At 35.7% G+C, this 16,172-nt stretch overlaps 1 protein-coding gene and 1 pseudogene across 1 annotated transcript; both read right to left on the bottom strand.

Moving 5' to 3' along the window:
• LOC117925953 overlaps positions 1-5,881 on the bottom strand; it is a 27,517-nt pseudogene extending 21,636 nt beyond the window's left edge.
• Positions 5,882-13,450: 7,569 nt separating this feature from the next.
• On the bottom strand, positions 13,451-14,646 carry LOC117927195 (peroxidase N1-like). Its single transcript, XM_034846634.1, has 3 exons — positions 14,266-14,646; positions 14,000-14,162; positions 13,451-13,879 (listed from the first exon to the last, which is right to left on the bottom strand). The coding sequence occupies exons 1-3, from the start codon at positions 14,611-14,613 to the stop codon at positions 13,455-13,457; spliced, it is 936 nt and encodes a 311-aa protein (XP_034702525.1). The 5' UTR covers positions 14,614-14,646; the 3' UTR covers positions 13,451-13,454.
• Positions 14,647-16,172: the final 1,526 nt, after the last annotated feature.

A 16,172-nucleotide genomic window follows, 5' to 3' on the forward strand; every position in this document is an offset into this window, starting at 1 on the left:
ATGGATAGAATGCAACATGATCTATCTCAGAAGATAGATAATCTCCAATATTCAATCTCAAGGTTTGCCAACCTCAACACAGTGCAAGAGAAAGGAAACTTTCCTTCTCAACCTTATCAAAATTCCAAGGGTATCCATCAAGTGAAGGCTCAAAAGGGAGAATCTCCAATGGTGAAGGAAGTTAAAGTTGTTATCACTTTCAGGAGTGGTAAAGAGGTTGATCTACCCACATCTAAGCTAGAGCATGATGAAGAGAGTAAAGTAGAGAAAGAGATGAGGGAGGAAATCAAAGAAAAAATAAAGGGGAAAAGCATAGAGAAAGATGACTATGATCTTAATATAGATGAAGAACCACAGAGGATAGTCATCAAGGAAGAAATGATGAAGAAACACATGCCTCCACTTTTCCTCCAAGCTTTGTATGGCAAAATCATACAGAGCAAGCCTCAAGTGAGAGATGCAAACTTCATATGGGATCCAGGCAAGCTGAATCGGGATCAAATTTTTTGATGGACTTAGTCTTTCTAAAGACTAGCTAGTCCATATCTTTTTGTTTTATTTTATTACTTGTTTTAATTTTGATTTCAATGTTTTAATTTAATTTTGTTTTGATATAACTTAGACTTTTTGAATGATCAAAATCAGGAGGAATTTCAAAAGAAGTGGAGGGAAGTCACAGGGAACCAAAAAAACACAAGAACAGAGGAATTTGTTCTCCTGCAAAAAAAATTCGCAGCCAAAAGAGCCATCCTGCGAAAATGGGGTTATGCTGCGAAAAGAAGGTCCCCTTGCGAAAAATTTTGCAGCTGTGAAACCACTCCCAAGCACACGTGTGCCATTTCGCAGCCTCCAAAGCCCATTTCGCAGCTGTGAAATTAGCTACGAAATTCCCTTTTTACTGCGAAGTCACATTTGGGCTGCGAAATTCCCCTTTTGCTGCGAAATCACCTTTGGGCTACGAAACCACCTTCGGTTGCGAAAACACCTTGCAAAGCCAAGGGAAGTTACGTAAATGCCAACAGATGCCCCGCAACCATGCATCTGAAAAGGAGAGCCCCGCGCACCTTAGGATCACACACACAAAGCCTCTCACTCCATTTCTGACGTCCCTAAAACCAAATCTCTATTTTCTCTTTGTAACCCACCAATGACAAGTTTTCTTGGTTAGGAAGTTAGTAGGAGGGATGACTAACCTCTCTATATAATATCTATTATAATTTTCTTTTAAAAAACATCTCTGGGGAGTTTTTCTCAGAGATGAACTTTTGATAGTTTTTCATAAAGTAATACGCAAAGCTCTGCTCTGCCTTACCTTCTCATTTTGTTTTCTCTTTTATTTTTATTTCTAGCAAATCAAACTCTAAGGATGCTTTCCCAGAGGATGAGTGGCTAAGCTTTTTGTTTTTTGGAGTGAAGGAAGCTAGGTAAGGTTCCAGATACAAAAGTGGAAGTTTCGTTGGTTTAGTTTTTAATGAAGAGAAAGTGTGACCCGTTAATGGTTTTTATCTTTTTAGTTAACTTAAAATCCCTTAAAATCACCTGGGCCAACACTTGGTAAGACAAGTGGACTCCGTCCATTAAGACCCACAAGTTTATCTCTTGTGAGCCTCTAGGAGGTGGTTTAAAGGTAGGATTATCTAGAATAGTCAACACTTGGTAAGCTTTTGGACTCCTAGGAGACATCCATTAGTTATCTCTTGCAAGCTTTTGACAGGTAATCCAAGGTTAAGGATCACCTTGAATGGCCAATGCCAGGTGAGAGGTATAAACTATTACAAGATGATTCGATGACAGGGATTTAGTGTTTGAAACCATTAAGGAGAAGCATCTGTACCACACCGGTTTAGGAAATAACTATATGTTAAATCCCCAATGCGAGGAAAAGATCCAAGTGACCGGAATCTCCCTTTTTGTATAAGGAACCTGAGCCTAGTGATCTAAAACTCCAAGAAGCAGTCATGGAAATGCATGCGGTGCAAACCATGGGCAATTGTTGGGTTGGAATTGAAATGAGCAGTAACAGTCTCTTTCACAATGGATTCAACATAAGGGCAGGTATAGGAATAGAACCCGACCCGTGTGCCTTGGCCTTGAGCCAATGCAGCAGCCATGGCAATTAGTTGTAGAAACAGCAATATGGATGTCATGGCGGCCATTAATACTCTAGCTAGGGAATGATTTTAAGATGGTGAAGAAGAGAGCTACAATATGTTATAAGGTATTGGTATGTGGAAGCAGTTTGATGTTGTGGGAGGCCAGACTTGTCAAGTATTTATAGGCTCCTAATTGCCTAAATGAGTAATGAGTGACGAGGTCAACACCAGAGCACACTGAGAACAAGTAAGCAAAGCCTGGTATTCCAAGTTCCAACCAACTGTTGAGATATTAATTAGAAAGGATATAGAAGTTCCAAGTTGCACTGTGGGCCCTGGATTTTTCAATTTCAAGAGTTTAAATTTTAGAACTTCCAATTTCTTCATCTGATTAATGTAATTTAAACTAGACTTTTATAGGTTGTGTTGACAATTTCAAAGGAAAGTATGCAGTATTTTAATTATACTTTTTACCCATTCCTTCTCTTTTATGTATTAACCTTCATCTTTTGACAAAAAATATATATTAACCAACATTAGATGAATAAAATAATTAAATCAGAATGCATGATGGAAAGTTATAAGTTCATTTTCTTTCATTGATGGAAAGTCAAATGTTGAAATTCTCAAATCGGCTTTGAAGTAGCATTTGTTATAAATAACGTTTAATTAATTTATTTGAAAATTTTGAATTCATTTTTTAATTGTTAATTGTTATGAATAATCTTTACTTATATAAAAGATAGAAAGACTTTTAAAAATAAGAGATTTGATGTTAAAAATTAATATTTTAAAAGATAAGGAGATTTCAAGTATTTGATGGTTTAGGGAAATAGTGAATTGACAAAAAAAAAAAAGTTATAAAAAGTTACTTAATATTATATTATGAAGTTCTATTTATTATATAATATATATATATATATATATATTTTGATATATATGTGTGTATTTTACCAATTATTATTTTATATTTCCTTGATTTTTTAAAGGATTTTTAAAAATATTATTATCTTATACATTTAACTAGGTTATTAAGTTAGCACACTAATTCAAGTCTGGACCAAAAGATTTTATTATTTAAGTTTATTAATTTATTAAACATTCATTTATTGAGGTTTTACTATGTATAAAAAAATTCGTTTAAACAAACACAGAAATGTTAGATTACGTAGAGACATGAGTTTTATAAAATATTATACTATCCATATATTAAATTATTTGGGTCTTTTCATTTATTTATGATAAACTCAATAGAAGAAGTTATCAACAATCCAATCAGCAGGATGTCCTTCATTCGCATGGTACTTGGAAGTACATTAATGAAGATAACACCAAGCAGATGAACTTCTATCGACTTTAATCTAGATCCCAGCTACATATGGGTATGGCAAACCCATCCACCAAATCTATTTGATTATTTGGAAGTGATGGATGAGAAGTTGAACTAACAACACAAAGCTCTTCCCAATCCCAACAACTCAGCTCAGGTCCCCATAATCTCCCAAACGCTGCATCACATGAGCAGTATCCCTCATCTATAAAACCCCAAAGCCAACCCATGCAAACCATTCTCAGAAGAAACTTCTACCCTCGTTCAAAACTCTCTAGTCTTTTTTAGCTATTCAGAAATGGCTCGTCACCATGAACCATCCATTCTGTTGCCTCTGCTGCTCATCACTCTGTTCCTAATGAGTGGCAAAGAAGTTCTTGCATCTCGTCACCTTCTCGAAACCACACTGCCTACGGTTCCTGAGCTTCCTAAGGTAGAATTGCCACCTCTTCCTACACTCCCTACTTTGCCTAAATTTGAACTGCCACCTCTTCCCAAGGTTGAGCTTCCACCTCTGCCTCATGTCCCAACTCTACAAGAGCCCCAGCTGCCGACTTTGCCCAAGCCTGAATTGCCAACCGTTCCACATGTCCCAGCTTTGGAGAAGCCTGAACTGCCTAAGCCCACACTGCCTACCATCCCAACCCTTCCACAGGACATACCCTTCCCTTCTCTTTCCCCACCCCACTCAACCACTAGCCCTTGAGCTTTTCCAGTGCTGAGTTTCATATCATCATCGCAGTCTTACTAGTTTTTCGGAGGGAGTAGAGATTAATATGGGAAGGAATCCTTAAAACCCAGGGTTGCACCCTGGCTCATATGTATGTGGACTCTGTTTTCTTTTATAGTTTTCTGTTGGCATGTACTGATTTGTGATTGTGGTTGATTTATGAGGGGGCGTCTGATGTGTGGAACTGGGTTCTGTTTGAAGTTACTTGTATACTCTCATGTTTGTTAATTATTTATGGTTCAGCTCTTGATTAGATGCTCATAATATCCAGAACAAAATTGATCAATTAATGGAGCGGTTTGCAACAGCCCAGGGTGTGTTTGGGCATCCCCATCACCCAATAGTTGCCATGAAAGGGAGGCACAAACCATTAAATGATAATGAAGCCCTGATGACTATCTTGTGAGAATAATAGTTTAATAATAATAACAAGAATTATCACAATTATTTCATTTCAAAACCAGCAACTTATTTATAGGGTGCAACCACTGTTTTATTTGTTGTGGTCTCCCATTAATATGTCTACATTCACACTTCCACTGGCATAATAAATGGTATAAAAGTTTCCTCATACTCAGTAATTTCAAACTAGCGGGTAAGCATATTTAGCTCACATCTCAAAGGACGTGAGTGAAAATTGCATGTACTTGATATGGAGATTGCTACACCTCTTTCCTTCGAGACTTGGTTCAAGTTTATGGTTAGTAGTGTTTCACTCATAATTGTTTTTTAAAAATTTATATTTTGCAATTTTTTTGTATGTAAATGTTCTTAATAATTTGCAATGCTTTAGGATTTTAATATAAACTAATTAAGATTAATGAATAAAACAACCAAATCTATTCACAACCAATGCCAATCTTTTTGATAATGATTGATGTAATCATACTTCAATTTAAAATTTGTGTCACTATAACCATTAACACTTACAAGCTAGGCATATATGGGATCTATATTTTTTATTCTAATTTTTTAGTAGAATCAAATGTTTGATAAAGTCATCGTATGAATTCAAGCATCCTATAAACTATCATATATAACTTCTCTTCATAGACATGTCTATTTCACCAAACCTCTCTCCGAGAGGGTGCCTAGATTGTTACGCCTTTCATGCGGGTTGGAACTTACCTGACAAGGAATTTTGCTACCTTAGGATCGTTATAGTTATGACCGTCGTTCACTAGGGCTTTGGTAGCCAACTCCCTTGTCATCAAGTCACCAACTTCCTTGACCTTTCAGCATTAGGTAGGTGTCAACCCCCATACATGGTCTTACAACTTTGTTGATACTTATGTTTTTAGTGAACAGTTGCCCAAGCCTGGTCACTACGTCCCCTTTATGGGGAGGTACCACTTCTCCCAAAGTTAGATTTGAAAATTGAAACTTATCATTCATATTGTATTAATTTCCAACATTATTATCAAGCTCATAATCAATCCCTGAAAATCGAAACTTGTTATTCATATTATATTAATTTCTAACATTCTTATCAAGCTCATAATCAATCCCTAAAAATCAAAACTTATTATTCATATTGTATTAATTTCAAACATTTTTATCAACCTCATAATCAATCCCTTTCACAAATTACAAAAATTGGTCTCTTTAGTTGGAGGATGACCTTTCAAGAACGTCCAATAAAAGAAGTAAATTATAATTATCAAGCTTAATTACAATAATCTTGATACTTATCATTTTTTAGTTTTTAGAAAAATAATTGTAATACATATGTAAATTATTTATTATTCATTTAGATTCTAGATTGATACAATTATTTACATAAATGATTTTTACGAACCAAAATCTTTCTCTTCTTTTCTTGTTAAACAAATTTTTATTATTATTTACAATGAAGAATCAGGGTATTTTATGATATTAGCAAATAAAAAAACTATATGATTACCACATTCATACATACATACATATGTGTATCAATTAGTTTACTACAAAAATAATTAAGTATTACTGATCCACTTAGATTTACTTTTGGGACGGATTTAAACTATTGTAAATTTTTAACACATCTACTCTATCACAAATTGAATTATCTGTTACTGATATATATTTATTTATCCACGATAATTACAATCCTAAATACCTGTCGACAAAAATATTATTGTAATGGATTTAAACCATTACAAATGTTCAACTAATATACTCTATCACAAAAGAAATTTACTTGTTAAAAAATAAAATAAAAAGTGAACTTTTATAAACAATTTTTTCAATGAAAAATACTATTCACTAAAATAGTGTTATTATAGTGGATAATAATACGGCACATAAATTATTCTAAAAGTAATTGTTGTTTTATGAATATACAATCTTTTTACCATAGTTTATGATAAATATGATCTAGCTAGTGTGTGGACCCCGCATTTCGGCTCAATGCGTTTCCCACTCAAAGGCGAGCTCGCTTTTAATTTGAAAGGTGATTTTTATTAATTATGAAAATGACTTGGAGTCGCCACTTATTTTTGTTTTATTTTTAAAAGGGTAAACAAAATAAGAAAGAAAAACCCTAAGTGTGACTCCTTATTTTGGAAAAGGTGGTCTGCGAAAAAAACCGGATCGGGTTCGGGGGTCAGGTTACTTATCGAGAAGGTACGGTACAGACCGTAGCACCCCTTTAAGTCCCTAAAGTTGGGTCTCTACTAATAAAATGAAACAATCATGGCAATTGATGAGAGAATCAATGAATACTCAGAGTGATCATGCATATGTGGGAATCGGGACATGCATAGACAGCGATTGGAGGGAAAATGGGTACATACCTGGGCAGTGATCCATAAAGCGCTATCAAGAAGCAAGGTTAGCGTACAATTAAGGAATAATTTCGAGCATGTCATAGAGCAAAATAAAATCGATCATGTATGGCAATTAAATCAAACAAATAATCAATCAATCATAAGGAAATCACATATGTTGGGCCCCCACCAAAGCCCGATTTATATTGCATGAATTAATCTCACGAATCCCATTATTTCGGAATTGTGAAGATTCATCATTCTTGCTAGTGTAAAAATTAAAAGAAATAGAACATTATTTAAAAATCGGAGTGGAATTAAAACTATTTGAGTGAAAACTGGATTCTTGGAACTTGTTTGAAAATCGGGGGTCTTAGGAATTAAATTTAATATTAGAGCTTCGGTAATTAAAAGGAAATTTGCCAGAGAAAATAAGAAATGAACTTTAGGGAATTAAACTGCAAGGATATGGATTTTGAGAGTTGAATTTGTAATAACAATAATAATAAGGAATGAACTTTGGGAAATTGAACTGCGAGAATATAGATTTTTAATAATAATAATAATAACAATAATATTGATAATAATAATAATAATAATAATAATAATAATAATAAATGAACTTTAGGAAATTGAACGGCTAGAGTGTAAATTTTTAATAATAATAATAATAATAATAATATAATGAACTTTAGAAAATTAAATTGCGAGGGTACAAATTTTTAATAATAACAATAATAATAATGATAATAATAATAATAATAATAATAATAATAATAAATGATAATAATAATATGGACAAACAAAAGGGATTAAAAGAGCTTTGGAATTAGAAGGGCCTAGGGTGAGAACGGCTTTGGAAATGGGCTTGGGGCATTAGAAACGAATTGGGCTTTGGGATTAGGAGGGCCTAGGGTGATAATAATGATAATAATAACAATAAGGTTTTGAAATAGTAATGATAATAATAACAATAAGATTTTGAAATAATAATAATAATAATGATAACACGATTTTGAAAGTTGAATTAATAATAATAATGATAATAATATTTTTAAAAAGTTGAATTAATAATAATAATAATAATAATAGTAAAATTTTAAAAGTTGAATTAAAGATAATAATTATAATAATAATAATCATAATAATAAGATTTTGAAAGTTGAATTAATAACAATAATAATAGCAAGATTTTGAAAGTTGGATTAATAATAATAATAATAATAACAATAATAAGATTTGGAAAATTGGATTAATAATAATAATGACAATGATAATAATAATAATAATAATAATAATAATAATAATAATAATAATAATAATAATAATAATAATAATAATAATAATAATAATGATAATAGTTAATAGTAATAATAATAATAATAATAGATAATAACAATAATAGTAGATAATATTAAGGGTTGGAAATGGACTTTGGGGGTTTTGAATGGGTATGGGCCAACTTAAGGTGGGTGAACAAATCAATTGAAGTGGACATGGGCTTGGAGTGGGCATGGGCCAACTTAAAATGAGAGAACAAATCAACTTGAAGTGAGCATGGGCTTGGAATAGGCATGGGCCAACTTAAAATGAGAGAACAAAACAAGGGGCCTTTTATCAACACAAACGGGCTTGGGCTCCAACTTAAGCCCACATCACCAACTCAAAACAAGCAAATGGGCATGGGCCAACCTAAGATGGGAAAAACAAAACAAGGGGCCTTTTATCAACACAAACGGGCTTGGGCTCCAACTTAAGCCCACATCACCAACTGAAAACAAACAAATGGGCATGGGCCAACTTAAGATGGGAAAACAAAGCAAAGGGCCTTTCATCAACACAAACGGGCTTGGGCCCAACTTAAGCCCATAAGTCAAAACCTTGGGAGCCCACCAACAAGACCCACTTCCCATAATATTAGCCATGAAGATCAAAGAAGAGGTTTCACCCTTTTTTTAAAAAAACTCTAGGTTGAGGCTAAACCTATCCGTATCCTTCCAAGAAGGCCATGCATGCGTCCAAACGGTCATGCATATGGGTCTTATGTTCAAGAGAGAGGGTAAGAAAGAGATTCATGGGGAGAGGAACCGTGGGACGAGTGGGAGAAGCGGAGCGAGGAATGGGTATGCATGGGGAATATGTGGTGTAGAGAGAGAAAACAGGGTGGATAAAAGAAATGGGTAAGCATGGGTGTTGATATGGCTATGGTGGTGTAATTCATGGGTCATGAAGGTAAAGATTATGGGATGGGTGCAATGGGTTGTAGAGAGAGAAAAGGTGGTGATGGGTATGTGATGGTTTAGAGAGAGAGCATGGGTATAGGAGGGGTGGACTGGTTCGCATGGTCCTCCATGCGCATGAGTGGGTGATTTGGAGAGCCTTTGGGCAGCCACGCGCGGTGCAAGAGGTGGGCTATGGGTTGATGGAATGAGCAAGATGGCTTAGGCCACTGACAGTGAATGTGGAAAGAAGGAAATAGGTTTGATGGTGGGATTAGAAAATGGGGTATGAAGGATGCATGAAAGACGCGGGACGCGCAGTGGATGGATTGAGTGGGGAGCGTTTTATCAAATATGATGAACTCATTTCATTAATTTATCCATGAGTTTAACCGATCAATGGGTTAACATGGAAAAATACTTACCAGAATATAATATAAAATTAACTCAAGCTCTTCAAATATGAAACCAATAATCACCAAATGAAACAACCCAGCAAACGGAGCAAAAATCATAGAGAATGAAGCATGAGAGATATGAAAGAAAATAAACTATACAGGAAAAAATGCAATAGCCAAACCTGAAAGTCTGCTCCCCTGCTTTTCCTCCTTCTCCGTTTCTTTTCTTTTCCTCCTCCTTTCTCCCTAGCCGTTGCCTGCCCCTCACTCTTCCTTGGCAAGCCCAGCCTTTTTCTCGGTCAAAAACTCCTCCCGCAAGTCATGGACCTGCTCCCCTGTTCTCTGCCACCCTTGCTGCCACCAATAACCCCCACCTCCATTCTTTCCCATCTCACCCACTCTCATAAAATAAAAAAATAAAAAAAAAAACCATACTTTGCCTTGGGGTCTCAACCAACCGGGGGAGGGGGTCTACATAGTGATAAGACAATTTGATGATTATTTTTTTGGTTTCATACGATATTTATAAAGAATATTTTTTTTTAATGACAATAGTTTTAGCATTTTAATATTTTTAATATTTTTGTAACTATTTTTTTTTTTTTTTTTTTTTTTTTGGTTTAGTGGAAATATATTGGTGGATTTTCTGATATAAAATATAAGTAAGATAAAAATTGGAGAAGCTTGAACTACCAGAATTGCCTCCTCTATCCCATCTCCCTGACCTGCCTAAGCCCACACTACCTACCATCTCAACCCTTCCAAAGGACATACCCTTCTCTTCTCTTTCCCCACCCCACTCAATCACTAGCCCTTGAGCTTTTCCAGTGCTTAGTTTCATATCATCATCACAGTCTTATTAGATTTTCCCGACTCATATGTGTGTGGACTCCATTTTCTTTTATAGTTTTCTATTGCAATGTACTAATTTGTGATTGTGGTTGATTTTTGAGGGGGCGTCTGATGTGTGGAACTGGGTTCTATTTGAAGTTACTTGTATACTCTCATGGTTATTAATTATTTATGGTTCCAGTTTATCTCGCAATTGCCTTTTGAAGTGGAACTGAAAGTACAAACAATAATCTAGCTTTTGATTAGATGCTCATAATATCCAGAACAAAATTGAGTTAATGGAGCGCTTTGCAACAGCGCACGGTGTGTTTGGGCATCCCCATCACCCTATTGTTGCCATGAAAGGGAGGCATAAACCATTAAATGATAATGAAGCCCTGATGACTGTCTTGTGAGAATAATAGTTCAATAATAATAAGAATTATAACAATTATTTCATTTAAAAACCAACAACTTATTTATAGGGTGCAACCATTGCTTTATTTTTTGTGTTCTTGACATCAAGTTGTTTGAGAGGCCACTTAAAATGTACAACAAGTGAGAGGACAATGTTGATGATAAATCAACTGGGGGTGATGCTTCTCCTCGTCGCAGTAGAGAAGAATTGGATGCAGTGGTGCAGGATCGACTTCTCCTTTCTTCTTTGCAAAAGATGTTTGGACACACCCTCTGAAGCCCAAGTCAGATAATTAACATGAACTTGAAAGATTGCCCATTTTCTGGAGCTAGAAGAGGAGATTTGTATCATGCGTACCTCGATTTTGGGTTGTAGAAGGGTTTTTATAGTGTCTGGAATGGCATCACATTTGTGATGAGGTGGCCTCTTGACTTTTGCAGTCATGATGGCGACACAGTTTGTGACAGAGCAATCATCACTAGTTAGGCGGCCAATAGGGACTGCCAATAAGGATGACATGATGGTTCACTCATCACCTTAATCTGCAGAAAGTATGACGCAGCGTGTAGTAGTTCACATGCGAAGATAAGGTGACGTCCCGTCGAGCATACTCCTGGCATGGTGGAAATGATTGCTCGTGGGAGTGGGTGAGGAAATCTACTTGGAATGCATCGTGCAGTGATTCGTCCCCAATTGGTGTACTCTTGATTTAGTCCTTAGACGGGAGTTATCAACAAAATTTATAAACCTAATTCACCATATACTAGGGTAGCATAGCTAGCATAGTATAGTGGTTCTAGGATCATCCATAGGGATGGGTTTTCCTTTCACACATGATATTAGTTAAAAAATTGAAATGGTGCTTTTTCTTTTATGAGTTAGCTTTAAAAGAAAACATAATTTTGGTTGAAAAAGGGTTTGGTTTTAAGCTAACCAAAGAATAGTAACTGAGATTAATTACAAAGAAAAGGTTTCTTGGAGTTTCAGGTCACTAGGTTTAGGTTCCTTATACAAAAAGGGAGATTTTGGATCTTTTCCTCGCATTGGGGATTTGACCTATAGTTATCTCCCGAACCAATGTGTTACAATTGCTTCCCATTAATGGTTTCAAACACCGAAGTCCTTTCACTGATTCATCTTGTAATGGTTCATACCTCTCACCTAGTATTGGCCATTCAAGGTGATCCTTAACCTTGGATTACCCTTCAAAAGCTCACAAGAGATAACTAATGGATGTCTCCAGGGAGTCCGAAAAGCTTACTAAGTATTGGCTATTCTAGGTAATCCTGCCTTTAAACCACCTCCCAAAGGCTTGAAAGAGATAACTAATGGATCTTATGGATGGAGTCCAAAAATCTTACCAAGTGTTGACCCAGGTGATTTTAAGGGATTTTAAGTTACTAAAAAAATAAAAACCATTAACGGGTCACAACTTCTCTTCATTTAAAACTAAAACAAGAAAAAAATCCCACTTTTGTATCTGGATCCCTTACCTAGCTTCCTTCAATCTAAGAAATGAAAAACCTAGCCACTCATCCTCTGAGGCCTCAAAGGATGTTTGGTTAGAAAGAAAATAAATACAAAATGAGTAGGTAAGGCAGAGCAAAGCTTTGTGTACTTCTTACTAAGAGAATTTACTCACTCCATCTCTGGAATTTCTTCTGAGATATATACAGAAGATATTTTATAAGAAATATCTAGAGATATATTTTTAAACTCCCTTTAGATATCCTAAATATCCCAAAAATATATTTAGCTGATTACAAGAAGAAAATAGGAAATTACACAAAATATCTCGAGATAAAAATCTAACTGAGTCGGTGCAAAAATATCTGAAGATTACACAGGAAGATTTCGCAATGCTTGCGAAATTGATTTTCCTCAGCTTTGGTTTCGCAAGGGGTTGCGAAATTCATTTTCCTCAGTTTCGCAAGCTTGCGAAATGACCTTCCAAATTGGTGCAATTGTCTTCAAATGACCATAACTTCTTCATTTCAGCTCCGATTTGCACACCGTTTAAAGCGTTGGACTTCTAACTTCCTAAGCTTCGAAACGATATATAGTATGTATACAATGAACTCCAGAAAGTGCTCTAAATTTGTCCTACAACTGCTTTCCTTTTGAATTTGCATAGCCATGCGAAATTGCTTCATGCGATATATATTAGTTAGAGAAAGTAAAATTTCTTGTAGTGGTTGTTGGTCATTTGATGTCACGTGATGCTTATTTTAAGTAAAATTTTTGTGATATGCAAACGTAGATGCCTTGGGTGTGTATATGCATGCATTACTGCCAATACGAGCAATAATATTTGATGTATACGTATCCTGCGAGTTCATCCTTATTAATAAAATGTAGGGTTGGTATGTATTAATTTTTATACCAATCAAACCAGTACAATTTCCACTTCTTTGACTTGGACATCATCAACTTCAGCAAGACCAAGAATGGGTAAGCTTTACTATCAACTAGTCAATGTGGCCCCTTTTTCATCAAATATGAATATGTCAGCTACATATACTTTAATAACCATTCAAGTATATATGAAAGTGTGATAGCTAGGTTTCGAAAACTTAAATTTATTGGCTTATGCAAATATGCAAGTAAATGATGGGTACAAGTCTCATGAAATTAAAAAAGATTAAACCACTGTGTTTGATTGTGAAATTATTATGTGATGGGATGGAGTTAATTAATTGCGGAGCACACCCTGCGAATCTCACCCTCAGTGCAAGTCATGACACCAATGTTACTCATCTTCACCATGGACCTCCCAAACTCCACGTTGAAGTTCAATCCCTGCAAGCCTCTGATGCCTAGGAACCGCTGCACGTAGCTCCTGGTGGAGGCATCTTCCCACAACTTCTGATCCGACTGCAGTATTCCTCGCCCATTCTTCAGGTTTTGAAAGAAAGAGGCGTCGAATGTGTTGGGGCTACCAGTGTCCAGTGCAACGCGCCTGTTTGCATCACCGTTTTGAGGGCAAAGAGCTTGAAGCTGAGGAAGGAAGGCGGGGTCTATGGAGGGGTCAGCACCATTTCCAGTTGTCGTGTTGAAGTTATACAGTCTGTCCCTGAAGAATTGGCATGCTGAAGTTCCAATAGTGTGACCTCCTGTAATGTATTCACATCCATGTACCGAGTTAATTTAGGTATATAGAATCTGGTGGAGTAGAGCTAAGAAATTAAGCTAAGTAAGTTGAATAATTATGAATTTCATACGACAGTTCTTACCAACAAGAGCAACAAGATCTTGATCGTTGAGACCCTTGTCAGCGAACTTTTGCTTTTGGAGGTCAATGGAGTCACGGGAGGCTGGCAAATTGGCAGTCTCAGATGCTAATGAAACACGACCGTCTCTCCGCCCTGTGGGCACCTTCCAGCTTGCTCCTTTGGTCTGCGTAAAACGTTGGAGCAGCATAAGTAATAATAATGCATACATAAGGCATTGAATATTGTAATATGATGAGATCGGCCATGAATCATGTATATATGCATACCAGAAGGACAGAGTCACGGGCAGCGAGAGCAAGAATATCAGCGCATGAGACCACTCCAGGGCAGGCGGCTTCCAGCCGGGTCTTGGCGTCATCTATTACTTCATATCCTCTCAACAGACTATTGGGACCAGCAGTTCTTTCAGTGGAGGAGCCAGTGAGGAGGATGGAAGCATCGCAACCTCGGACGAAGCAGTCATGGAAGTGCATGCGGAGCAAACCAGGGGCAATGGTTGGGTCGGAATTGAAATGATCTGTAACAGTCTCTTTCACAATGGATTCGACTTCAGGGCAGGTATAGGAATAGAATCCGACCCGCGTGCCTTGGCCTTGAGCCAATGCAGCAGCCATGGCAATTAGCAGTAGAAACAGCAATATGGATGTTAAGGCGGCCATTAATACTCTAGCTAGGGAAGGATTTTAAGATGGTGAAGAAGAGAGCTACAATATGTTATAGGGTATTGGTATGTGGAAGCAGTTTGATGTTGTGGGAGGCCAGACTTGCCGAGTATTTATAAGCTAGCTCCTAATTGCCTATATGAGTAACGATGAGGTCAGCACCTGAGCACACTGAGAACGAGTAAGCAAAGCGTGCAGTTCCAGGTTCCAACCTACTGATGAGATACCAATTAGAAAGGATATAGAAGTTACAAGTTGCACTGTGGGCCTTGGGTTTTTCAATATATGAGAAACAGTCTTTCCTTCCAAGACTGAGTTTAAATTTTAGAACTTCCAATTTCTTCCTCTGATTAATGTAATTTAAACTAGACTTTTATAGGTTTTGTTGACAATTTCAAAGGAAAAGTATGTAGCATTTTAATTAGACTTTTTACTCATTCCTTCTCTTTTATGTATTAACATTTCATTTTTGAAAAATGATACATAGCAACCAACCTTAAACGAATAAAATAATTAAATCAGTCGTTAAAGATGTGACTCCCATAGGACAATCTTTGTTCCTTTAGCTTTGGGCATTCATTTGAGAAATATGAGAAATTGTCTATTTCTTCCATCTTATTTATTTCCTTTCGTTGACGGAAAGTGAAATGTTGAAATTCTCAAACCTGCTTTCAGGTGGCATTTGTCATAAATAACGTTTAATTAATTTATTTAAAATTTTCAAATTCATTTTTTAATTAGTAGTTGTTAGGAATAATCTCTACTTATGTTGGATGAATATCAAATTTTTAAGTTTTCCAAGGTGCACCTTGGGCCCCTCAACTCTCTTCCGACTTAGCCACCCTCATTCAATTCCTCCTCCACTTGCATAGACTCCTACAACTTTTAGAATTGTATATGCGAGGTGGACACAAATTTTAAAGTATTTTAAATTTAATAGAAAATGATAATTGCCAAATTCTCATTGAAAAGTATTTGATTCACAAAAGTAATATGATTGATCAATCAATGAAAGTAACCTAAGAAAGAAATAGGAGAGCAACTGCATTTAATTCCATCCCAAATATTACAAGAAAAATGAGAGAATTTAAGAAGATATAACTATTATCATTCTAAGCTTAATTTTGAAAAAACACAAACGGGATTTAGGAATATAGAGAGAGGAATCTTATTTGATTATTTCCTAGTTTTACCCATTTTGCTAGTAAGAGCTCTCATTTTAAGTCATTTTAAGTAAATCTATACCCTTTTTTGAAGGCCTAATACCACCACTACTTTTAGTATAAAAAAAAAAATTACTCTATTGAGGAAGTATTTTGGGCATAAAAGTAATGTTTATTTAAAAATTAGTGCCCAAAGTAGAGATATTGAACTAAACAATAGAACTTGATTCAAGCCAACTTCATTTAGAGCTTAGCAGCTAAACTAGAAACCGGAATAAGCATAAACTATAATTGAATGAACTTGTATTAGTAAAAAAAAAAAAAAAAATCAATTGGCATGAAGCTTGG

Source organism: Vitis riparia, chromosome 12 (assembly GCF_004353265.1).
Source record: "Vitis riparia cultivar Riparia Gloire de Montpellier isolate 1030 chromosome 12, EGFV_Vit.rip_1.0, whole genome shotgun sequence".
In the NCBI taxonomy this organism is placed as follows: Eukaryota; Viridiplantae; Streptophyta; class Magnoliopsida; order Vitales; family Vitaceae; genus Vitis; species Vitis riparia.